At 39.7% G+C, this 27,390-nt stretch overlaps 1 protein-coding gene across 1 annotated transcript; it reads left to right on the plus strand.

Moving 5' to 3' along the window:
• The first annotated feature begins 18,515 nt into the window (after nucleotides 1-18,515).
• On the plus strand, nucleotides 18,516-26,616 carry LOC149812155 (transcription factor MYB32-like). The gene is made up of 3 exons (XM_089992990.1): nucleotides 18,516-18,648; nucleotides 24,778-24,907; nucleotides 25,986-26,616. Exons 1-3 carry the CDS (start codon nucleotides 18,516-18,518, stop codon nucleotides 26,614-26,616), a joined length of 894 nt encoding a protein of 297 aa, XP_089849116.1.
• Nucleotides 26,617-27,390: the final 774 nt, after the last annotated feature.

Here is a 27,390-nt window from a genome sequence, read left to right on the forward strand (position 1 = left end):
TCTCAAAATAAGAAAATGAAAAACAGGCGTGTTTTTTCATGCAGGCAGAGATGATAACGAAGACCTGCCTATTTTGAAAAAGATGTTAGCCAAGGAATATCGTCCTCTTCCAGCGTAAAGTTTTATTTTTTTATCTTGCTCGTTTCAGCTTGTATAAAATACAAGAGAACAGATGAATAAACCAAGATAGAAAGAGCCTTTCAGACCGTGGCACATCAATCGAACCACGTTATATATGTTTTTGCCTATTTTTTCTCGCTACTGTTTGCTTTATTGTATTAGAACCTCACTTCTAGTGAGGAACAACCAGTCATCTCTATCAGACTTGGGAGAGGGTTTTTCTAATTTGGAAAGTAGGAGTTAATATCGCTTTGTTAGTTGTGATTTTTGATTTAATTCTTCTTCTAATTGATGATGCTATTTTGGAGGTCCCCTTGAACTATAAAAGGGACCTCATTTTTTGGTATGATATGAAATTGAATCAAGTTGCCTCACTCTCTCTCTCAAGAAATCGTCCTCGCCTTGAGGTCGGTCTTTCTTTCTCAATCTTTCTTCTAACTCTTGGTCTCTAAGCCCTCTTCCCTCCTTTCTTACCTCTACGAGTTCCTACCCTCATGACTCATTCAACTTGTCTCATGGCTCATCCTGTTTGTGTAAGGTGATATCAACAATTTGAGGTCTGAAATTGCTTAAGCACCAAGTAAAACTACTTCTACCTTGTAGACTAGAACAACCCTGTGGTAGACTCGATGAACACAACACCATCGTTGTTCTGAACTTTTTTCGGACAAACCAATCACATCTCCAACCTTAGGACACCTTTTCTAAATCATGTAAGCCATTAGAACCCATTTCTTAAACCTTCTCTAAGCCTAAGTCTCTCCCAAATCCAATTTTGGAAACAATATTTTGTTAATGTGATTTTTATAAAATAACCTAACTTAAAAATAATGTACCTCCAAATTTGTACCTAGTTCAGACCTACAAAATTAACCCTAGATACCCCTACGTATCTTTAACGTACCCTCCAAAAATTAGATCGTAATTCTTTCCGAATAAGGAAAATTAAATCTGACACTGAAACCTATTCTGCCAAAAACTTGATTTAGGAACAAACATAAATCAAATCAATACCCTAACTTTTCTAAATTTTAGTTCCCAAACTAGACCGACTCAGATTCTCAAATTTAACCCAGACCTTCCATAACATATCCCTAGCCTAATCCTAAGTTGTGAGATTTTTTTTTTTATTTTTTGAAAAAAATAATTCACTCTCTCAAGGCTAATAAAAAATTGAACAGAATCTAGATCCAAAACAAACTCAGAACTTTACAAAATTTCATCTCTGCAATCCTGAATCCCCTGAACTTAAGATTTTAACACAAGCTTCTCAGACGTGTCCTAAGATTTGTCTTATTTTTGCAGAATTTATTGAGTTGTATTTTAGGATAATCCAATTTTTTGTTGTAACCTGTCAGAGCCCTACCTGAACCTGCAAACAGAACTTGACCTTTAACCTAACTGAATCTAACCCAAGCCTACCTAAGCCCTAAAAAGTGAACCTAGGCCCACCAAAACTCATCATGAACCGACTACCTACCTTAAGCTGAATGGTAATACAACACCTCCTTTCATTCCTCTAATTGAATGACCCCCTATGAAGCCGTATATGGTCAACCCTCACCCAAAACCTTGACTTATAAGGAGGGAAGTGTCAAATATCTGAAAATAGAATGACAACTAAGGCAAAAACCTCGACTGGAGACGAAGGCAAAGTTTGGGTTGATAATGGGAGCTACTGTTACAGCAGATGACACAAGAGTTTAATGAATAGGGAACGTCTCCACTTTAAATAGTTAACATCAAACTTTCTGGATGAAGGACTTTTTTGTCCTTTTCTCGAACCATAGTTTCCCAACTTTTGAATGAAGGATATTTTTGTCATTTCCTCGAACCGTCATTTCAGGGTAAGAATAGCAAGAAAGGGTAATTAAGTCTTTACAACAACACCAGACTACAATGCAAAGTTATGTCAACATACACAGGAATACGAGTCCCATGTGCGTAAATACATGGCGCTCATTCGACCTCCCGAACACAGACGTGGGATTCAGTGAATCATCGGGGCGAATATACACCACCCTCTCCGAAAAAAGGGAGATGAGGGAGGAAATTCTGCCAAAATTCTAATCTCGCACATCCATCCAAGATTCATACATGGTCCCCACCACCGAGGTGGTGTCCCATGTGCTAATCAGGGTCCTGTGTCAGGCTGAAGAGGATCGGATCCCTGTGCCACATGGGGGACTGTTGTTCTGGTAGGGGACCGCTTAAAACCAAAAAAACATATATTGTAAGTTAAAAAAAATGTCATTAAATGCTGAAGGTCCTTTTTTTTTTTTCCAAATCAACGTGCAATGTGTGTTTGACGTTTGAAGTTATATATACCTTCATCAAAATAATAGTTGTTGCCATTTTTTCGCACATCTAACACCATAGATATGATCGATAGGTTTTGTTTAGTGGGAACCAACTTTTGGATCACCGTAATCTGTCCTATATACAGGTTTTTCTGGTGATCCAAAATCAATGGCTAAGGAGTTGCCAACTTTTTAACACTCATAAAAACATATTCTTTTGTTGAAAAAACATGATTGAAGAGTGATTCTCACTGAATCGAGCATGATAAAACACATCTAACGGTTCAGATCTATCATAAAACACTTTAAAACTATGGGGTAGAACGGGGCAGCATTAGAAATGGGACCTAATATGTTCATTTCTCTCTCTTTCTCTCTCTCTCTCTCTCTCTCTCTCTATATATATATATATATATATATATATATATATATATGAAAACTGAAACATGAGAACTAGAAATATGGGCACTATCAACATTTTTTTTAAATCCAACTATGTGGATGTGCTTGGCACGATGAATTTGCTAGGAATCAATTGGTGGATGGTGTATTTTTGATAAAAAATGTGATTTTTGAATACTTGAATATTTATGATGATTATGAGCCATTGATTTTAAAGCCTTAAAAAAATCTCGTTTATGCACCAAAATAGGATGATTCAAGGGTGGGTTCTTATAAAACCAAACCTGTAGATCACACCTGTTTGGTTAGATATTCAAGAGGAAAGAACAAAAAATCAATAAAAATTATATATATATATATATATATATATATATATATATATATATATATATAGAGAGAGAGAGAGAGAGAGAGAGAGAGAGAGAGAGAGAGAGAGAGAGAGAGATGTTGTATGACACAATCGACCATTTTCTGCCATTGCATGATCACATGCACTATCAGTGGTGCAAATTCTTTTTGTGCTAAAAGAGGGTTTTAGGGGCGGTCTTGTCTGCAGCTAACAACCTGGGTGAATAATAGGTTTTTAGCGGCGATCATGACCGCCATTAAAAACACCTTTTTTTGACATGCATCCTCACATTCGAGCGTCATTCCATGCTTATCCCATCCACTGTTACAGGATTTCTTATATATATATATATGTAGAGAGAGAGAGAGAGAGAGAGAGAGAGAGAGAGAGAGAGAGAGAGAGAGAGAGAGAGAGATACCTACTAAAGATAGGTAAACAATTGATGCAAATTATTTGGATATTAGCAAAGAGCATGATGGAGATCCATCTTTGAAGATTCAATCTAGGAAGTCTTACCTTAGAAGATCCAAGCCTAATTTGACCTGTTTGGGTTCAAATGGATCTTAGGGGCATTTTTATTATTTTATATGATTTAGATTTTTGATGTTTTTGTTTCATTTATCTCAAAAAATTATTCTTGATATGTGGTTTCATTTTTTTATGACTTTGGAATCACTAAAAAATATTTATATTTTTTATTATTTATTTATTTTTTTATACTTACCAGATTCTACGAATCCGAATAGTTCTAGTGCTCGTTATAATCTATTTATGACACTAAAGGGTGTATGAGATAAAATGATAATTTTATATTTTATTCCAATCATGAATCAAAACAATGGATTTGATTTTATCTTAAATATTTGAGGTCCAATCCATCTAGGTTGAACCTATTGGCCAATTCTTTTTTAGTACTATTAACCAAAGTGTTAGATGACCACTTTAGGGTCCAATCAAATCCAGCTACTTCACTGCCCATCATCCTTGGACCTTTAGAGATGTCGCCCAAAGGAGACTACTTTCTCAATCTTGGTGGCTCTCCATTAGCCAGCCAAGAGGAGAGTAGAACAAAACTTTCAAAAGATTGCTCTTTATTGGTTTCTTAGGAGGTTGCCTCCCAAGGGACCAACACAACCACTTTCTTTCATCTTTAAAAGATATCTCAAAAAATTGCAGGAGGCGCGTTTTGCATCTTACAAAAAATTCTGAAAAAGTTTTGAGAATATATAAGCTTGGAGAAAGAATGGTCCATTATAGTGTTTTGAGCTGAACTTGAAGTGTTGAGGCTTGAAGGAGCAGAGTAGGATGCTCTCCATCCTTGTAGCATCGTGCTGGACATGAAGGGCGTCTACCATTGCTGTTCGAAGTGCCTCATTGCTTTTGTTCATGACCCACAATTCCTTGGTGGTAGTTTTAGACTGCACTTCTTATATTGTGATCATTAAAGTTGAAGGAACATGCTTGTTGCTTGAATCAGACAATTTTTTGTCTCTATCAGTTTTGCTAAAACCCAATTGCTTTATTAAACTTGTATTGTGGGTGTTGTGATTGCCTGTTGGATATGTCATTTTATTGTTTGAGTTTGGTTTGTGTTTGCATAATATTTGAAATCTGTATGCCTTTTGAAAGAATTCAGATTTGTTAAGTTATTTTCTTGAAAGCTTGTGTAGTTGGTTATCTTTTGTCTTTGAATTAAACATTGTCTAACCAGAGTTGGGTTTCAATGGAAAGGCTATTGAACACTAGAGAAATCATTAAAAGTGTATATTCTGAGCATGTTGAACTTTAGTCACCCAAAAATTAAAATACAAAATATAATCTTGTGTGTTCATGTTTGTTGTGCATTTTTGCATTCTGATCCGACTGACTCAGTCCCAGTAATCTGTTTTGTGCAAATTAGATTTGTTGGAAATCTAATGAACTCTGCTATATTTTCCATGTTAGGTCCGCTTATAGATTCTGTCTTTACGGTGACTGAAAATGAACCTGAATAGAGTACAATAATTTGGGTGATTGTATTTTTAGTGCAACAATGAGACCTGTTATTCATATCAGATCTTGACACCCTGATATCGAAAAATTATGATTTTTGATTCGTTTGAAATATATTTATATTGTTTGTGTTTTCTCTGTTGATCATTTTTTTCAAATTCAGTGACCCACCGAAGAAAATTTTAGTAGTATCAGTCACTATCATATTCTTGAAATTTCACTTTGACTGCTTCCACAGTAGAATTTCATTTTCGTGTCTTGGTCGCTAGCCTACTCATTGTCGGTCTGTACCGTTATTAGTATTAGAGCAAGGGTTCTCAGATTTCTTAATTCAACATGATTCATATTTTTACGTTGTCTAGAGGCTAGGTTAGGTGCCATCTACCTTAGCGAAATCCTAAGTTGTGTTCGCCATGACAGGGCAACAAGGAGGTCATGATCGCAGTGACTACACTTTCAAAAATGAAACGAGAGATTTTAGGTCTTAAAATAAGGACTTGTTGTGTCAAGTCAAAGAATTGACTGGAAGGCCACTACAAGCTGCATGCAAGGGCCCCCACGACATGGTCACCCTAACCACAACTAAGCAAGGGCCTTCACATCTCGGAAGGCAGTATTGGTTGTAGGTTAGGTGGAAGCTATGACGAAGATGGATTGGGAGGGAGGGATATGGTGGTGGTGGAGGTCTAGGTAGCAGCTATGGTTGGAAGGTGAAAATGGTGGTGCAGGTCTAGGTGGTGGCTTTGGCTTGGGAGGTGGATATGGTGGTGGTGCCAGTAAAGGTGGTGGCTCCGACTTGGGAGGTGGTGATAGTGGTGGTGCAGGCTCAGGAGGTAGATATGGTCAGTTACAACACGATTGTGGTGGCGATGGTGGTGGTGCAGGCTGGGATGTGGCAATGGTCTCTAAAAGCCGATGATCCAAATGCTGATGATCCAAAAGGTGAAGCGAAACTCACTGTTTTTCGTGTAGTTTAATTTTTTTTAAATGAAAATTGCTCAGCCCAAGCCAAGCTGACCTAAGCTCGAGTTAGACTCCAGCCAAGTTTGGACAAAATCTGTTCAAGAATCGAGCTTGAACAACAAATTTTTTATTTTAGCCGAGCCGAGCCAGCCTAAGCTAGAGTTAGACTCCAGCCAAGTTTGGACAAAAGTTGTTCAAGAGTCGAGCTTGAACAACATTTTTTTTTTATTTTAGCCTAGCCGAGACAGCCTAAGCTCGAGTCAGACTCCAGCCAAGTTTGGATAAAAGTTGTTCAAGAGTCTAGCTTGAACAACAATTTTTTTATTTTAGCCTAGCCGAGCCAGCCTAAGCTTGGCTCGTGTCCATCCCTAGTTGCACCACATTCTTGGGATGTAAGCCTACGGTCTTTAGAAGAAGCAAGAGCTGAATATTATATAATCTAATCCCTCTCACACGGTAAAATTTATTTCCCCTTTTAACCCATTTCTTATGGTTAAAAAGTATAACCCCTTTTCAAATCTCTCACTCACAGTAAGTTATTCTCCCCTTTAACCCATTTCTCATGGTTAAAAAGTATAATCCCTTTTCTAATCTCTCACTCACAGTAAGTTATTCTCCCCTTTAACCCATTTCTCATGGTTAAAAAGTACAACCCTTTTTCTAGTTCTCGAGAAAAAGGACCACTTGAGAGTCCCAGCAGGTTATATGTTCTCCCTCGAAGAGGGCAGTTAGCTACATCTTGTGTTCGGGGGTCCTAATGAGCACCACGTATTTAAGCATGTGCGTCTTGTATCTCCATGTTTGTCAACATTAATTAGCTTTGTAGTTTGATGCGATTCCAAAGACTTAAGTACCCTCTCCTCCATTGGTGCAAAAAAAAAATGATGATTCCAGAAAAGGAGTGGTTGTAAAGACTTAAGTGCCCCGAAGATGATTATTTAAGACCCAGTCTCTGCACTGCAGGATTATCCAAGAAAGAAATCTCCCCTGGAAGAGGCCATGAACATCAACCCTCTCACTCTCTCTCTCCCTTCTCTTTCTGCTTCTGCGCACATCCAGCAGATCCTACATTGCTCCATCAAGCACCAACTGACCTGCACAATAACTGTTGTGGAGCCTGATTCAGAGGTTTTACCCTTACATGAGGAGGGTTTGAGGGCTCCTCCCAGCGTGGGTAGCATCATTCAACTAAATGAGTTGTGGATCCTGATTCAGAGTTTTTACCCTTATAAGAGAAGGGTCTGGGGGCTCCTCCCAGCGTGGGTAGCATCATTTAACTTGATGAGTTGTGGAGCCTGATTTAGAGTTTTTTCCCTTACAGGAGGGGTGTCTGAAGGCTCTTCCCGGACGCGGGTCCCGCGTATATGATTTTTTGGGGCCTTGTATAATTTTTTTATTTTCTTTCCCTCTTTTAACTATTGAAAAGGAGCCATGAAGCGTTTTGTTTAATCGTGGGGCTCATGTTTCCTTCGGTTGTTTCTTGCTCGAGGTTTTCGTAACACCCCTTCCCATGTTTTTTTATATTTTTCTTTTTCCGTTTTTTTCCCATGATTTTTTCAATGACTCCCCTACAACAATTTTTAGTGTTGTCGGGTCTTCAATGAGCCTTACAATGATTTATAGTGTTGTCCGGTCTTCCAACAACAATTTGTAGTATTGTAAGACCTTCTTACAACGTTTTGTAGTGTTTTCGGGTCTTCAACGAGCCCCACAACGATTTATAGTGTTATCCGGTCTTTCAACAATGATTTGTAGTATTGTCGGGCTTTCCTACAGTGATTTGTAGTGTTTTTGGGTCTCCAACGAGCTCCACAACCATTTATAGTGTTATTCGACCTTTCAACAATAATTTGTACTGTCTTTCGCAAATCACTATAGCAACTTGTAGTGTTTTCGGGTCTCCAACGAGCCCCACAATGATTTATAGTATTGTCTGGTCTTTTAACAACGATTTATAGTATTATCGGGTCTTCCTACAACGATTTGTAGTATTTTCGGGTCTTCAATGAGCCTCACAGCGATTTATAGTGTTATTCGGTCTTTCAACAACGATTTGTAGTATCTTCCACAAATCACTATACCGATTTGTAGTATTTTTGGGTCTTCTTTGAGCCCCCACAGCGATTTATAGTGTTGTTGGATCTCACTATACCGATTTGTAGTGTCTTCCGCAAATCACTATAGCGATTTGTAGTGTTATTCAGTAAGCAAATCGTTGTAAATCGCTACCTGAGATAGGACCAACTTGTCAGGGTCATATCTCCCTAACCGGAGGTCATATTCCAAATCCGTAAAAAGTAGTGTCTTCGTTATTGAGTCTAATTTATTCTTGTCAAATTTTAACAATTTCTATGGTCATTTAGTTCTCCATTTTAACTAAAAACCAAACCCCTATTATTTCTATGGTCATTTCTATCAACTTGTCAGGGCCATTTCATTCTCCCGCGCCGGGGGAGAGACCCCGGACCACCCCTCTTGTAAGGGCAAAAACTCTAAATAAGGCTTCACAACTTATCAAGTTGAATGATGCTACCCACGTTGGGAGGAGCCCCCAAACCCCCTCCTGTAAGGGCAAAAACTATGAATTAGGCTCCACAACTCATCAAGTTGAACGATGCTACAGTCAGTGTGCAAGTCAATCGGTGTTTAATGGAGCAATGTAGGATCGTCTGCTGGATGTGCATAGAAGTAGAAAGAGAAGGGAGAGCGTGTGAGAGGGTTGATGTTAATGACTTTCTCCAGGGGGAACTCTTTGCCTCCATTGATTTCTTCTCTAGAGAGAGAGAGAGTTTTATAGTGTTTTACGAAGAAGGAAGAAGAAGAAGATGACGATGAAAAGTTGACCTAGCTCGAGTTAGACTCCAGCCAAGTTTGGACAAAATCTGTTCAAGAATTGAGCTTGAACAACAAATTTTTTATTTTAGCCGAGCCGAGCCAGCCTAAGCTCGTGTTAGACTCTAGCCAAGTTTGGACAAAAGTTGTTCAAGATTCGAGCTTGAACAACATTTTTTTTATTTTAGCCTAGCCGAGCCAACCTAAGCTCGAGTTAGACTCCAGCCATGTTTGGATAAAAGTTGTTCAAGAGTCTAGCTTGAACAACATTTTTTTTTTAGCCTAGCCGAGCCAGCCTAAGCTCGGCTCGTGTCCATCCCTAGTTGCACCACATTCTTGGGATGTAAGCCTACGGTCTTTAGAAGAAGCAAGAGCTGAATATTATATAATCTAAACCCTCTCACACGGTAAAAGTTATTTCCCCTTTTAACCCATTTCTTATGGTTAAAAAGTATAACCCCTTTTCAAATCTCTCACTCACAGTAAGTTATTCTCCCCTTTAACCCATTTCTCATGGTTAAAAAGTATAATCCCTTTTCTAATCTCTCACTCACAGTAAGTTATTCTCCCCTTTAACCCATTTCTCATGGTTAAAAAGTACAACCCCTTTTCTAGTTCTCGAGAAAAGGGACCACTTAAGAGTCCCAGCAGGTTATATGTTCTCCCCCGAAGAGGGCAGTTAGCTACATCTTGTGTTCGGGGGTCCTAATGAGCACCACGTATTTAAGCATGTACGTCTTGTATCCCCATGTTTGTCAGCATTAATTAGCTTTGTAGTTTGATGCAATTGTAAAGATTTAAGTACCCTCTCCTCCATTGGTACAAAAAAATGACGATTCTAGAAAAGGAGTGGTTGTAAAGACTTAAGTGCCCCGAAGATGATTATTTAAGACCCAGTCTCTGCACTGCAGGATTATCCGAGAAAGAAATCTCCCCTGGAGGAGGCCATGAACATCAACCCTATCACTCTCTCTCTCCCTTCTCTTTCTGCTTCTGTGCACATCCAGCAGATCCTACATTACTCCATCAAGCACCGACTCACCTGCATTGTAACTGTTGTGGAGCCTGATTCAGAGTTTTTACCCTTACAGGAGGAGGGTTTGGGGGCTCCTCCCAGCGTGGGTAGCATCATTCAACTAAATGAGTTGTGAATCCTGATTCAGAGTTTTTACCCTTACAGAAGAGGGGTCTGAGGGCTCCTCCCAGCGTGGGTAGCATCATTCAACTTGATGAGTTGTGGAGCCTGATTCAGAGTTTTTACCCTTACAGAAGGGGGTCTGAAGGCTCCTCCCAACGTGCGTAGCATTATTCAACTTGATGAGTTGTAGAGCTTGATTCAGAGTTTTTGCCCTTACAGGAGGAGGGTTTGGGAGTTCCTCCCAGCGTGGATAGCATCATTCAACTTGATGAGTTGTGGAGTCTGATTACGAGTTTTTGCTCTTATAGGAGAGGGGTCTGGAGGCTCCTCCTAACGTGGGTAGCATCATTCAACTTGAAGAGTTGTGGAGCCTGATTCAGAGTTTTTACCATTACAGAAGGGTGATCTGAGGGCTCCTCCCAGCGTGGGTAGCATCATTCAACTTGATAAGTTGTGGAGCCTGATTGATAGTTTTTGCCCTTATAGGAGGGGGTTTGGGGGCTCCTCTCAGCGTGGATAGAATCATTCAACTTGATGAGTTGTGGAGCTTGATTTAGAGTTTTTGCCCTTACAGGAGGGGTGTTCGGGGGCTCTCCCTTGACGCGGGTCCCGCGTATATGATTTTTTGGGGCTTTGTATAATTTTTTTATTTTCTTTCCCTCTTTTAACTATCGAAAAAGAGCCATGAAGAGTTTTGTTTAATCGTGGGGCTCATGTTTCCTTCGGTTGTTTCTTGCTTGAGGTTTTCGTAACACCCCTTCCCATGATTTTTTATATTTTTCTTTTTCCGTTTCTTTCTCATGATTTTTTCAATGACTCCCCTACAACAATTTTTAGTGTTGTCGGGTCTCCAACGAGCCCCACAATGATTTACAGTGTTGTCCGGTCTTCCAACAACGATTTATAGTATTGTCAGGCCTTCTTACAACGTTGTGTAGTGTTTTTGGGTCTTCAATGAGCCACACAACGATTTATAGTGTTATCCAGTCTTCCAACAACGATTTATAGTATTGTCAGGCTTTTCTACAGTGATTTGTAGTATTTTTGGGTCTCCAACGAGCCCCTCAACGATTTATAGTGTTATCCGACATTCCAACAATAATTTGTAGTGTCTTTCGCAAATCACTATAGATATTTGTAGTGTTTTCGGGTCTCCAACGAGCCCCACAACAATTTATAGTATTGTTCGGTCTTTTAATAACGATTTATAGTATTATCGGGTCTTCATACAATGATTTATAGTATTTTCGGGTCTTCAACGAGCCTCACAACGATTTATAGTGTTATTCGGTCTTTCAACAACGATTTGTAGTATCTTCCACAAATCCCTATACCGATTTGTAATGTTTTTGGGTCTCCATCGAGCCCTACAGCGATTTATAGTGTTGTTGGATCTCACTATAGCGATTTGTAGTGTCTTCCGCAAATCATTATAGTGATTTGTAGTGTTATTCAGTAAGCAAATCGCTGTAAATCGCTACCCGAATTAGGACCAACTTGTAAGGGTCATATCTCCCTAACCAGAGGTCATATTTCAAATCCGTAAAAAGTGATGTCTTCGTTATTGAGTCTAGTTTATTCTTGTCAAATTTTAACAATTTCTATGGTCATTTAGTTCTTCATTTTAACTAAAAACCAGACCCCTATTATTTCTATGGTCATTCCTATCAACTTGTCCGGGCCATTTCATTCTCCCACGCAGAGGGAGAGCCCCCGGACCCCCCTGCTGTAAGGGCAAAAACTCTAAATAAGGCTTCACAACTTATCAAGTTGAATGATGCTACCCACGCTGGGAGGAGCCCCCAAACCCCCTCCTGTAAGGGCAAAAACTATGAATCAGGCTCCACAACTCATCAAGTTGAACGATGCTACAATCAGTGTGCAAATTAATTGGTGTTTGATGGAGCAATGTAGGATCATCTGCTGGATGTGCACATAAGTAGAAAGAGAAGGGAGAGAGGGTGAGAGGGTTGATGTTCATGACTTTCTCCATAGGGAACTCTTTGCCTCCATTGATTTCTTCTCTAGAGAGAGAGAGAGAGAGAGGGTTTTACAGTGTTTTACGGAGAAGAAAGACGAAGAAGATGACGATGAAAAGTTCAAACAGACATTTTTGATGGCTCATGTTCGTTTCGCCGGATGACCATCGGATCGCCGGCTCACCATCAGATCGTCGGCTCACCATCGTTTCGCCGGATGACCATCGGATCGTCGGCTAAGGTTCATTTCGCTGCGTAGACTTTGAAGAATCAATATCACCCTCGACTTTCTGGATGAAGAACATGTTTGTTCTTTTTTTGAACCGTTTGTTCTTTTTTTGAATGAAGGACATTTTTATCATTTTTTCAAACCGTCATTTTATGGCAAGAATAGCAATAATGGATACTTAAGTCTTTGCAACCGCACCAGACTCCAATGATGAGTGATGTCAACATACACGGGAATACGAGCCCCATGTGCTTATATACATGGTGCTTTTTGGGTCCGTGCTTATATACATGGTGCTTTTTGGGACCCCGAACACAGACGTGGGATTCAGTGAATCATCTTGGGCGACCATACACCACCCTCTCCGAGAGTGACTTTTGTGAACAATGCCAAACTGAAATCAGGCAAAATCAATGCCATGGAAAGTCTCATTTTAAATGCCAATTAATATTGTTATCATAACGAGAACAAACGTACAGAAGTCGCTCATACAAAAAGGTAAAAAAAAAAAGAAGGTAATTTCTTGTTACAGACCCAACTTTTATCTGTAATCCTCTGTCAGGTACTACTTTTCAGAAATTCATAATACATACTTTGGTTTTTGTGATAATAATAAAGACCTACTTTTACCTTCACCAAGCTAACCTGAGTTAAGGACTTTAAAATTTTAGTAAATAATTTTCAATCTTTTAGTTAAACATATTTATCCTGGATCAGACCACAAAATACCAATATAAGCTATCCAAAATTGAAAGTATGGGTAAGATCTATTTAGGATCTGGGTGGGAGCTGTGATCCACTTTGGTTATTGGTAATAGCTAAAGGTAGATGGATGTAAGTTCATAAATGTAAGAAGGGCAATCATGTCTAGTGTTGTTAGTATCGGCCTGAATCAACCGATACATAAACCTATCGGTGGAAAATGGATACAAAAATTACCTGATTCAGATTGTTTTTTTAAATAAATCATAAAAATGTTTAAAAATATATTTTATTATATCTTAATATTTTGTAACACGTGCCAACTTCTGTTTAAAAGTTAGCTGATTCAGTTCTCAGAATTGAATCGGACTGGACTTATTTACCTGAATCGTTGGCCCAATGATTCGTGGGCTGATACGAATCTGATAGGAATTTCAACACACTTTAAAACATTTTTCTCCATGCATGTCAAGTGTCAACCCAAGGATTATATCAGGAATTTCGAAAAAAGATGGGGTTTTCACTTACGAGACAGGAAATGGGAGATGGTGTATTAATTTCTCATATTTTTCCTTGTTCTTGAGTGGGGTTTTCACTTACAAGACAGGAAATGGGAGAGGCAGCTCTGACCCTCAGAGCTGTCCTTGGATGCCCTTCATCCACATGATGAATGGCAACCAAAGTACCATGAATAAATAGCTTGCTGCTTATATGGGTAACACACAAGTTATTATGGAGCCATTTGTGTTTTAAATGAGCAGCATAAGAATGAACGGTTAAAAAACAAAGCCATAGGCTACTTTTTACTTATCCATCTAGGAAGAAATGAGCACAATCAAGGCCAATTCAAGAGTAGCTCACCCTAAACTAAAGGCATAAGGGTGGATGGCCCTTGTGCTTGAAGCTTGGTTTGGACAGCATTGGCTCATTTAGAAAAATGGGTGTTTGAGCTCGGCTTGGCTCGAGCCAGGCTTGAAAAAGGCTGTTCAAGCTTAGCTATGGTAGAGCTCAAGGCAGGCTTGGCTCAAGTGAAGCTGCCAAACTTAAAAAATAAAAGTTAAATGTGTTCTTTTTAGTTTTACCGGGCTGGATCGTTGGTCTTCCTCCGGTGCCTCTGTCTCCACTAGGGTGGCTAACCTATTTATATGTTTCGTTTTAGCTTTTCTTGGAGTCAGTTTGAGGGGTCGTGATCTGCATTGGTCCGTGACAAAGTATGAGAAAAATCGAACTAACACTTGAGCACATGGCTAACTCATAGTCTCTTTTTAAAACAAGGCAAGATCAAAACTGGGAAAAAGCTCTGGAAATTGACTCAAGGTAAGGCAAGATTGAATCTTATAAGGTTCTTGCCATTGAAAGCAATCAAGACAGGTCTGTCTCACAGAGAGAATCATTCATTCAAGAAAACCAAAGAGACTGTTAGTTCCAACACTGCCAATGCATGTCCATCTCAAAATAAGAAAATGAAAAACAGGCGTGTTTTTTCATGCAGGCAGAGATGATAACGAAGACCTGCCTATTTTGAAAAAGATGTTAGCCAAGGAATATCGTCCTCTTCCAGCGTAAAGTTTTAGTTTTTTTATCTTGCTCGGTTCAGCTTGTATAAAATACAAGAGAACAGATGAATAAACCAAGATAGAAAGAGCCTTTCAGACCGTGGCACATCAATCGAACCACGTTATATATGTTTTTGCCTATTTTTTCTCGCTACTGTTTGCTTTATTGTATTAGAATCTCACTTCTAGTGAGGAACAACCAGTCATCTCTATCAGACTTGGGAGAAGGTTTTTCTAATTTGGAAAGTAGGAGTTAATATCGCTTTGTTAGTTGTGATTTTTTATTTAATTCTTCTTCTAATTGATGATGCTATTTTGGAGGTCCCCTTCAACTATAAAAGGGACCTCATTTTTTGGTATGATATGAAATTGAATCAAGTTTCCTCACTCTCTCTCTCTCTCAAGAAATCGTCCTCGCCTTGAGGTCGGCTTTCTTTTTCAATCTTTCTTCTAACTCTTGGTCTCTAGGCCATCTTCCCTCCTTTCTTACCTCTACGAGTTCCTACTCTCATGACTCATTCAACCTGTCTCAGGGCTCATCCTGTTTGTGTAAGGTGATATCAACAATTTGAGGTCTGAAATTGCTTAAGCACCAAGTAAAACTACTTCTACCTAGTAGACTAGAACAACCCTGTGGTAGACTCGATGAACACAACACCATCGTGGTTCTGAACTTTTTTCGGACAAACCAATCGCATCTCCAACCTTAGGACACCTTTTCTAAATCATGTAAGTCCCTAGAACCCATTTCCTAAACCTTCTCTAAGCCTAAGTCTCTCCCAAATCCAATTTTGGAAACAATATTTTGTTAATGTGATTTTTATAAAATAACCTAACTTAAAAATAATGTACCTCCAAATTTGTACCTAGTTCAGACCTACAAAATTAACCCTAGATACCCCTACGTATCTTTAACGTACCCTCCAAAAATTAGATCGTAACTCTTTCCGAATAAGGAAAATTAAATCTGACACTGAAACCTATTCTGCCAAAAACTTGATTTAGGAACAGACATAAATCAAATCAATACCCTAACTTTTCTAAATTTTAGTTCCCAAACTAGGCCAAACCAGATTCTCATATTTAACCCAGACCTTCCATAACATATCCCTAGCCTAATCCTAAGTTGTGAGATTTTTTTTTATTTTTTATTTTTTGAAAAAAATAATTCACTCTCTCAAGGCTAATAAAAAATCGAACAAAATCTAGATCCAAAACAAACTCAGAACTTTACAAAATTTTATCTCTGCAATCCTGAATCCCTTGAACCTAAGATTTTAAAACAAGCTTCTAAGACGTGTCTCAAGATTTGTCTTATTTTTGCAGAATTTATTGAATTGTATTTTAGGATAACCCGATTTTTTGTTGAAACCTGTCAGAGTCCTATCTGAACCTGCAAACAGAACTTGACCTTTAACCTGACTGAACCTAACCCAAGCCTACTTAACCCCTAAAAAGTGAACCTAGGCCCACCAAAACTCATCATGAACCAACTACCTACCTTGGGCTGAATGGTAATACAACACCTTCTTTCATTCCTCTACTCAAATGACCCCATATAAAGCCGTATATGGTCAGCCCTCACCCAAACCTTGACTTATAAGGAAGGAAGTGTCAAATATCTGAAAATAGAATGACAACTAAGGATAAGAGATGGACTTCTTCGAGGCCTCAAAAATAACTTTGTCAAGGCTCAAAATTGAATGTTTCAATTACATGACAAGAAACGAAGGGATAGAGAATTTCAAGTTGGGGAATGAGTATGACTCAAAAAAAGAACACAAAGGCAAGTACTGAAGCAAGAACGAGTCATTCACATGCTCACTCCCCATTATTATAGCCCATAACAAATTCTCGAACAGATTGGCCCAACTACATATAAGTTCAAATTACCCACATTTATCTAGATCTACACCATGTTCCATGTGTCAAGACTCAAGGCTCACCCTGGAGACATTCCTAAAGGAGTGACGATCTTGTGGAATGAGACAAAGAGAAAGTGTCAACTTGGTAGTTTGATTATAATCTTCAAAAGTGTTTGCCTAGCTTCTTGCCTAGTGGACATGGCAATTCTCAAGGAAAAGGAGATAATACAAATCTAGTTTCTGAAGGTACGAATCTGAACTCAATTATCAAACTGCTTAAGTTGATAAGGTCTACTCACGAGACACCTCCTCCTAAATATAGACTTGAAGGCATAATGGAACCCACTAATGGGACACCCCCTCCTAAAAGAGGATTTGAAGGCATTATGGGACCCACCCAATTGAAGCTCAAGGAGGGTCGTGTAGGGTGCTTTAAGACCCATTCTAAAGATTGAATATAAGTAGACCAAAGATTGGTCTATTTCTGGATTGGAAGACCGTAAAATTATCTTGGTCCAAGAATGACTTAACTAAGAATAGCCTAGACATTTCAATGCTTATCTAGATAAAGGATTGAGTTTAATATTTGTTTTGTAACTTGTGTAAGGCTTAATGAGCCTTTCTTTGGCCTATATATAGGCCTTGCTTTTGGTTTAAAAGAAAAAAAAGTAAATAAAATTTAAAATTAATCTCTCTTTCTCTCTCTCTCTGCCCCTCTCCTCTATCTTTCTCTTTGAGGGGCTCGTCTCTCTCTTATCTTGGTGTGTGGATCCCTCATCGGTCTGGATCACTAAGTGGACTAAGGTTACCGCCAATGTCTATTCACTCGATACATTTTCCACTCAGTAGAGCTCCGCACTGCTCATGCTCCATTCCAAACTCGGCCTGGGACAAAAAGATTCAAGACAAAAAATATACGTGGTTTGGTTCTTCAGAACCTACATCCATGGAATAACCCTCACACTGGCTTGATATTATTCATCACCAGGTTTGTAACATAAATACAAAATGCAGATTTATCAGCTACAGGCATTTACAAGAATTTTGAATGAACTTATTTTTAGGCACATGATAAGGTAAATCTTTGCTGGCTGCTACTGCAGCATCATTTTAAGCCTTTCGCCATGCACATAAATACATTCATTAATGAAATGCATAGATATCTTGTAGCATTTCGTCCTGTCGCTATCACGTGCATTTTAGTGATTTCTAAACTTCTACTTAATATTAGTAACAACAAGAGGTGAATGATCATCTCTAAAGACAAGAGGTGAACAATATCAATATGTACTCTAGTAGAGTAAGTGTCCCCACAAGTTACTGTACTATATATCAAAAACTTCCCCACATCCAATAGTCAAATATGAAGTGGAAAGGACGGTGCAGAAGCCTTTATGAAGGGTAGGTGGCTGGATATATATATATATATATATATATATATATATATATATATATATATATATATATATATATATTCATGAACAATTTGACCTGCTATAAGATAAATAATATTTTCTTGTGTGAGAAGTAAAAGGAAAACGATGAGAAAATGAGTGGAAAGCCAAAAAATAAATAACATGAAAAGCAAAAAACACAGAGGAAGCGGATGGGAAACAAGAAAAACAAGTGGGAAACGAAAATGATGCGAGAGGGAAGGGAAGTGAGTTTCTCCCACGCTTCCCCTTTTCCTAAAAGGAGAAGCGTGGCGCTTCCCACTTTGAAAGCGCTATTCCAGGAGAGCGCGCTTCCAATTATGGTATGAACTGTTTGAAACTTCAAACGGTTTTCTACATGGGATAATTAATTAAATGTCACTTAAACCACCAACAATGGCAACAATGAAAGTTACATGGTTTGCTCATGCCAGTATGCATACACTAACAAATACAAAAAAAAAAAAGGCAAAAATCATTAATGGCAAGATTGGAATGTCATTGTGTCTGATCTGCCCTACCCTTTAGGGTAGGTGTTGTAGATTCCAAGGAAGTTGGGTTCTCTTGTTATCCCTCACCTTGCAGTCAGCAGGAGACTCTGCTATAAAAGTACACACACACTTCGTTTGTAGACGTGTATAGCTCAGTCTCCACAATGGGTAGAAGTCCTTGCTGCTCAAAGGAGGGCCTCAACAGAGGTTCTTGGACTGCTCAAGAAGACAAAATCCTGATCGACTACGTCAAGTCTCATGGTGAAGGAAGATGGAGAACTCTACCTAAGAAAGCAGGTAGTTTCTTACGCAAAACCTGCACATGAGAGAGAGAGAGAGAGAGAGAGAGAGAGAGAGAGAGAGAGAGAGAGAGAGAGAGAGAGAGAGAGAGAGACGCAGGCGGGGTTATTTGATCAGCACCATCAACATTCTTGTTCTTATAATCATCATATTAGAGATGCACACAAGGCAGTCTCGAACCGAGCGTAGGCTCAAAAATCTCAGATCGTTCAGAAAAAGACATGTTCAAGCTTGGCTGGAGCTCAAGCCGAACTTGAACAGCATGTGTACAAACTTTTTTAATGAAAGTGCGAAGGGTGGAATTCAAAACACCCACCTCTCACAAGCGTGAAATACACTACCCACTTGGATGAAACCTTTGTTTGTGCCTTTTATCAAAAAAAAAAGATTATACATATCCTAAAACTATCCATTGTATGACTATTAACTGAGCTTACAGGTCGTTTATATTTAACGAGTTTGAACTTATGTTCAAACTCGGCTTGTTTATTTACTCGGACGAGTCCGAGCCGTGCAAGCCTAATCACTATCATCCTCATCTTGCTCATGATCAATTTACCTTGAAGATCATACCGGTGGCTTGCCTGGTGGGCAGCACACCCACTGATTAGGCCCAAATAATATTTTCTTGTGTGAGTATATATGTGCATGCATCTTGCACTCCAAAATATATATTGTGTGACATCACGTGGCGTTTCTCACATAGGAACGAGAATCAACTGTTTAGAATTAATCTTTGCTGCCCCCATGCACATGCTTCCCAACATGAAATAGGGGAGGGTGGTGTATGCCCCCTCCCGATGATTCACTGAATCCCACGTCTGTGTTCGGGGTTTTGAATGAGCACCACGTATACAAGCACATGGGGCTCGTATTCCCGTGTATGTTGGCATAACTTTGCATCGGACTCTGGTGTTGTTGCAAAGACTTAAGTACCCTTTCTTGCTATTCTTCTCATAAAGTGATGGTTTGAAAAAATGACAAAAATGCCCTTCATTCAAAAAAGAAAAAACAAACAGTTCAAAAAAAGGACAAACATGCCCTCCATCCAGAAAGTCGAGAATGATGTTGACTCTTCAAAGTCTTCTTATTCTTTCTCCGTTCAAAAAAAGGACAAACATGTCTTCCATCCAGAAAGTCGAGGATGATGTTGACTCTTCAAAGTCTTCTTCTTTCTCCGTTCAAAAAAAGGACAAACATGTCCTCCATCCAGAAAGTCGAGGATGATGTTGACTCTTCAAAGTCTTCTTCTTCTTTCTCCGTTCAAAAAAAGACAAACATGTCCTCCATCCAGAAAGTCGAGGATGATGTTGACTCTTCAAAGTCTTCTTCTTCTTTCTCCGTAAAACACTATAAAACCCTCTCTCTCTCTAGAGAAGAAATCAAGGGAGGCAAAGAGTTCTCCCTGTAGAAGGCCATGAACATCAACCCTCTCACTCTCTCTCCCTTCTCTCTCTACTTCTGTGCACATCTAACAGACGATCCTACATTGCTCCATCAAACACCGACTGGCCTGCACACTGACTGTAGCATCGTTCAACTTGAAGAGTTGTGGAGTCTGATTCAGAGTTTTTGCACTTACAGAAGAAGGGTTTGGGGCTCCTCCCAGCGTGGGTAGCATCGTTCAACTTGATTCATTGTGGAGTCTGATTTAGAGTTTTTGCCCTTACAGGAGGGGGGTCCGGGGGCTCCCCTCTGACACGGATCCCGCTGCGCGGTCAGCGGGCAGGGGTCCAGAGGGGGCCGCCCCTGGCGGGGGGCAGCGCCCTCCGGACCAATTTTTTTTGGGGCCTTCCAACAACGATTTGTAGTGTTATCGGGCTTTCCTACACCAAGTTGTAGTATTTTCGGGTCTCCAACGAGCCCCACAACAATTTATAGTGTTATCCGGCTTTTCAACAGTGATTTGTAGTGTCTTCCGCAAATCACTATAGCGATTTATAGTGTTTTTGGATCTCACTATAGCGATTTGTAGTGTCTTCCGCAAATCGCTATAGCGATTTATAGTATTTTTGAATCTCACTATAGCGATTTGTAGTGTCTTTCGCAAATCGCTATAGTGATTTATAGTGTTATTCAGTAAGCAAATCGTTGTAAATCGTTACCTGAATTAGGACTAACTTGTCAGGGTCATATCTCCCTAACCGAAGGTCATATTCCAAATTCGTAAAAAATGGTGTCTTCGTTATTGAGTCTAGTTTATTCCTGTAAATTTTAAGCAATTTCTATTGTCATTTCATTCTCCATTTTAACTAAAAACCAGACCCTTATTATTTTGTGTTATTTGAGTTTCACAACACCATTCTCGCTTGACATCCACATCTTGATTCTGGCATGCTCTTTGTTGGATTTTCCATTGATTTCTTCCAACCTTGCTTGGAACAAACATATGTCTTTCTCACCACGACACCCTGTGCATTTTTTGACCACGACACCCGGGACCCGTGCTGGGGGGGAGACCCCGGACCCCCCTCCTGTAAGGGCAAAAACTCTAAATCAGGCTCCACAACGAATCAAGTTGAACGATGCTACCCACGCTGGGAGGAGCCCCCAAACCCTTCTCCTGTAAGGGCAAAAACTCTGAATCAGGTTCCACAACGAATCAAGTTGAACGATGTTATCCACGTTGGGAGGAGCCCCCAAACCCTCCTCCTATAAGGGTAAAAACTCTGAATCAGAGTCCACAACTCATCAAGTTGAATGATGCTACCCACGTTGGGAGGAGCCCTTAGACCCCCTTCTGTAAGGGTAAAAACTCTGAATCAGACTCCACAACTCTTCAAGTTGAATGATGCTACCCACGCTGGGAGGAGCCCTCAGGCCCCCCTTTTCTGTAAGGGTAAAAACTTTGAATAAGACTCCACAACTCTTCAAGTTGAATGATGCTACCCACGTTGGGAGGAGCCCCCAGACCCCTCTCCTGTAAGGGTAAAAACTCTGAATTAGGATCTACAACTCATTTAGTTGAATGATGCTACCCACGCTGGGATGAGCCCCCAAACCCTCCTCCTGTAAGGGTAAAAACTCTGAATCAGGCTCCACAACAGTCAATGTGCAGGTCAACCAGTGCTTGATGGAGCAATGTAAGATCTTCTGTTGGATGTGCATAGAAGCAGAAATAAAAGGGAGAGAGAGAGTGAGATGGTTGATATTCATGGCCTCCTCCAGGGGAGATTTCTTTCTCAGATAATCCTGCAGTGCAGAGATTGGGTCTTAAATAATCATCTTCGGGGCACTTAAGTCTTTACAACCACTCCTTTTCAAGAATCGTCATTTTTTTTGGCACAAATGGAGGAGAGGGTACTTAAATCTTTACAATTGCATCAAACTCCAACGCTAATTAATGCTGACAAACATGGGGATACGAGACACACATGCTTACATAAGTGGTGCTCTTTGGGACCCCCGAACATGAGATGTAGCTAACTGCCCTGTTCGGGGGGGGGGGGGGGGGGGACATATAACCTGCTTCGATGAAATAGTAGTTCTCTTTGTTTGTTTTTTTAGTTTTTTCCTTTTGATATTGGATATGCAGTAAAATAAGTATATAACCATGAGGCTGGTTTGCATCCACGACTAATTCATGCAAATTTTTAAGTCAATCTTTGTGGGAATATTCAATGACTGAGTAAGGAATGTCCCCTGGGCACTGTGCCGTGGGGGTGCAGGCCAAGGCCAAGGCTTTAAAGGCTACAACCACCATATATTGATTGACAGCTCTGCCCTTCCCACCATTGCTTCGATACAACATCATCGTAATGGTGTCTGAAAATGGTGAGCTATTTGCTGTTCTTTTGGTAATACACAATACCCTGACATCTTGGGGTTTTATACTCTAAAATGACAGTAATGGTTGAGGGTTTATGTAGGCATATAGAATTGTAGAAAACAATAGTAAAATTGTTGTCATGCTTACTTCAGAGACTGTGCCTTGAATACTTGAGTTCCCAGGAGTTTTTCCTCTCAAAAAACCAAAAGAAAACTAGGAGATTTACATACGACTGCCATAGTTATGATGATTGAACTAAGTAGACATGAAACTATTTCGGCTTAATTTGTTGGTTAGTTAGGACTCAGATATGCATGATTCCCTGTAATTCTTTTTAGATATGCGCTGATCAGCAATGGGAGGCATCAAATGCAATATCTGTGGTTGCTCCGATTTCATCAACAAACTATCAAGTTCAATGTGGAATAGATGCACTGTATCAAATTTTTTGCCTCAGATTTTAGTTCTAATGATCTTATAATGAATAATAGAATTGTTGTATGGTAGGCAGAATCATAGATTTCATTTACTCAACTTTATTTAACAAGGAAAGCAAGGAAATGGATCTAAATCTTTATAAACAAGTAGCCAAGAAACTATTTCCCTGAAAGCAAGGAAAAGGATCTAAATCTTTGTATAATTTCTCAGTATGCTTCATATTTACCAAAAAGCCGCAAGCAATGGGTAAAGAGGAAGCAGAAAAGTGAGTTAAAAAGTAGTATGAAGTGCCATTCGTTTTGAAAGCCATTTTGGAAGTGTGCGAGAAGTAAAAAAGGAAACGTGAAGGAAACGAGGGGAAAAAGTGGAAAGCGAGGGAAAAGCCAAAAAAAAAAATTAATAACATGAAAAACACTAAAAAACAAGAAGCTAGCGAGTGGGAAGCGAACAAAAAGCGAGTGGAAAATGAAAATGACGTGAGAGGGCACTCTTCCCCTTTTCCAAAGGTCCCACTTTTGAAAACTCTATTCTGGGAGTGCACGCTTTCAGTAATTATGGTATGAACTGTTTGAAACTTCAAACGTTTTTCTACATGGGATAATTAAATTTCCACTTAAACTAGAGGTCTTAATTTCGCCAACAATGGCGACAATGAAAGTTACATGGTTTGATCATGCCAGTATATGCATACACTAACAAATACAAAAAAAAAACAAAAACAAAAAGCTTATGCATTGGATTTTCATAAGACTACAAGTAATGACAAGATTGGAATGTGTTATGTGACTGTACCTAATCTGCCCTCCCCCTTTAGGGCAGGTGTAGTAGATTCCACGGAAGTTTGGGTCTCTTGTTATCCCTCACCTTGCAGTCAGCAGGAGACTTGCTATAAAAGTCCACACACACTTCGTTTCTAGACGTGTATAGCCCATAGTCTCCACAATGGGTAGAAGTCCTTGCTGCTCAAAGGAGGGCCTCAACAGAGGATCTTGGACTGCTCAAGAAGACAAAATCCTGATCGACTACGTCAAGTCTCATGGTGAAAGAAGATGGAGAACTCTACCTAAGAAAGCAGGTAGTTTCTTACTCAAAACCCGCACTTGAGAGAGAGAGAGTACCTGCTTTCTTATTTTTCTACATGTCAATGATATCTTCTTTCAAGAGAGAGAGAGAGAGAGACGCAGGCGGGGAACGAGAATCAATTGTTTAGAGTTGTTTGCTGCCCTATGCACAGGAAACGGATCCCATCATTTGAAATAGGATGGGTTTCATCATACATTCAATCCCAACATGAAATAGTAGCTCTTTGTGTTTTTTAGTTTTTTCGTTTTAATATTGGATATGCAGTAAAATAAGTCGATAACCATGCGGCTGGTTTGCATCCACGACTAATTCATGCAATTTTTTATGTCAATCTTTGTGGGAATATTCAATGCCTGAGTAAGGAATGTCCCCTAGGCGCTGTGCCGTGGGAGGACAAGGTTTTAAAGGCTACAACCTAAGAATTGGAGTTTCTAAACATGCAGAAACCTTCCAAAGCTGATTCAATTTCTTTGTCTCTCATCTTGAACTGGCTTCTTTTTACACTCTCTTCATATGCCAGCTGAATCGACTCTCTTGCCTTGGCTGTTCGATCACAACCTGGCTCAACAGTCCTTTGCGGCCTAGGCCACCCACTGGGGGTATATTATCTAGCTAAGAGGAGGCCCATTAAGTGACCCCCATATTCCTAGGTCGGTTTCTCGTTATTAAAAGAAAATCATGGCTAGCACCGCTATCGTAATTAATCATTAATTTGGTAATATCTTTTTTTTTTTAAAGACATTATTTTGGTAATATCATCCAAGACGGTCTCTCAAAATCTATATGCATTTTGTGAATCCCATGTTTGATTGCGGCATTTTTAACTCTTTTTGCAGGATTAAATCGTTGTGGGAAAAGCTGTAGGCTTCGTTGGTTGAATTATCTGAGACCTGATATCAAGAGAGGAAATATTTCAGATGATGAGGAAGAGCTCATCATCAGAATGCATAAGCTCCTTGGAAACAGGTGATCCTTCTCTCTTGATACTTAGTCGACACTTGTATCCAAATTTTGGGTCTTGGAATTCCAAAAATCACCACCTTTCTCCACACATAAACAATCATTGGGCAACTAATAAAAAGATGAATGAAGCTTTCTTCCTCTTTACGACATAGAGGGCACATACCTGCAATTTGCATTCCCATTCTTTTTAATCTCATTTGAGTCAAAAGCATGACCTCTCCCAGTTCGGTTCCACTCATCCCCTATCTTCGTAACCTTCTTAAATCTTACGATGCAAGTTGGTTTGATCAAATCTGATGGATTCAGCATAGTCGATATTCATAAGAATTGACCCATGGGTTGTATTTTTTTTATAAAAAAATGTGATTTTTTAAATCTCAAAATTTTGTGTTTTGTCAACCGTTGAATTTTGAATCGCCGAAAAATCAGGAACACAGTTTGGGTGATTTAAATTACTATCTTCACAAAATGAATGATGAATTTCACATTTATAGTCTGATTTGATCAAAACAATTTGCATCAACGAAATCCAAAATAGGGGTACGAAGATAGGGATGACTTTGGGAATGAGTGAAACTGATTTGGCCCATAGTCAATATATTATGAACAAAAAAAATGATGACTTGTACTAATTAAAGAAACCATTCCCCAACAAAAGCAGATGAGTGCCCCCCCCATTAAAAGTAGCCAACAGTGGAACCATTACGGGTTCACATCAAACTCATTAAGATTTAAGAAAAAAGGAGCCGACTGAAAGGTGCTTTTCAATTATTGATCACCTATATAGCTAGTGAGTTTTGCCGAACTAAAATCAACTCTTTCTCTGATCTCTCTCTCTCCCTAAAAATCATGAATGAGGTCCGCTGCCTATGACACTTTGCTGGATTATTTCTTTCCTGAAAGAAATTTCTCCCAAATGAGCACCTCAAAAAAAAAAAAAGTACCTGAATTCCATCACTTCATCAGTGATGAGGGCAACGTAGGTGGTCTTGGCTAATAAATTGTATACAGTAAACCTAGTAAATTGGTAAAACTAACCTGGTGAATGACGCGAGTTGTTGTTGTTGTTGGCTTGGTGAAGATGGTCTCTGATAGCAGGCAGACTACCAGGTCGTACAGACAATGAAATAAAGAACTACTGGAACACCAACCTGGTCAAGAAGCTGCAGCAGAAGCAAACACCCTTATCTACCCAGAAACGCACCAGCCCTAGGAAGACCAAGAATCCGTTGAAAAGATCGGCAAGCAAGCGGCAGAGGAGCGATGGGAAGCCGCGAGAGAGCCCGGCGGTTCGCGTGGCGGCCATGAGCTGCATGGACACCATGAATCCACCATCTGATGAGCTCAACAACTGCATGGTAGCAGCTAAGAACGAATCAGCCAGAGAGAGTCAAGAGGACACATCCCACATAAACGTTAAAGAAGTGGCATATGAGGACGGTTTCAAGGATGTGAATGTTGGTGGGCGCTATATTGAGATATCCGATTTGATAGACTATGAGCTGTTGAGATTCAATGGTGAGGGGTTGGTCAATGATGTAGAGGGTGACAATAACAAAGATGGGGTTGGGATGGAATGTGGGGAACCAAGCTATCATTTGCACCAAGCCATGCTCGAGGAGTTGATGGGGGACGCTCGCGCTGGACCCAGCTTGGCTTCTCAGATGGAGTCCTTGTGTGCCTTCTTGGACTCGGAAGTGGGATGGATATGACCATATTTGAATAAGTTTGAAGCCAAAAGGACAAATATTTACAAATATCATCATAATGAAGGATTTGGATCTCCAGTTCATTCTCTCATAGATACGATAATCTAGGGTCTGAACGCCAATATATAAGTTGTTAATGAAGAACTACATCTCCTTTTATGTATGATATCTCCTAGAGACATGTCAATGGTGTGCATTCAAATTTAAAAAGAGGTCATTTAATCTTTGTGTATACGTGGGCGTGTGTATGTTTCTACGTGCAATAGGTGAGTCCACTTAATTGCAGAACGTTTGCAAGTTGTGTTCTCATAGATTTTTTGATGACGAAGAACACTCACCGAGAACTGGGTCTCTTAATAGGCTACAAGGTAAACCACCAAAGCAGGTTATATGTTCCCCCCCCGAACAGGGCCGGTACTGAGATCTCATGTTCGGGGCTTCCAAATAGCGCCACGTATACGATCGAGACCGGCATGGTTCCCGATGACAGTCCGTATCATACTGCATCGTAATTTGGTGCCGCAACAAAGACTTAAGTACCCTTTACCGCCATTCGCTTCATCTTCCTCGAACGGACATAAATGCCCTCCTTCTAGAAAACTGAACCGTCGGTTCTTGAAAAGGACAAAACTGCCCTCCATCGTTATCGCGCCAAAACGTTCCGCAGAGTTTGCGTATGTAGCAAGCGTTATGTTGTAGGATTCAAATAGTTCAAAACAATCCATTCTCGCTCTAAGCACTCTACCGGAGATTCTTTGCTTTCATCTGGAGTCGTCG

The sequence above is a fragment of the Nuphar pumila genome, chromosome 17 (genome assembly GCF_984573655.1).
Source record: "Nuphar pumila chromosome 17, dmNupPumi1.hap1.1, whole genome shotgun sequence".
NCBI classification, from domain to species: Eukaryota; Viridiplantae; Streptophyta; class Magnoliopsida; order Nymphaeales; family Nymphaeaceae; genus Nuphar; species Nuphar pumila.

Coding starts and splice junctions, on each gene's coding strand:
- LOC149812155 (XM_089992990.1), top strand. CDS start 18,516: ATGGGTAGAAGTCCTTGCTGCTCAAAGGAGGGCCTCAACAGAGGTTCT. Junction 18,649..24,777: donor AACTCTACCTAAGAAAGCAG/GTAGTTTCTTAC, acceptor CTCTTTTTGCAG/GATTAAATCGTTGTGGGAAA. Junction 24,908..25,985: donor CATAAGCTCCTTGGAAACAG/GTGATCCTTCTC, acceptor GGCTTGGTGAAG/ATGGTCTCTGATAGCAGGCA.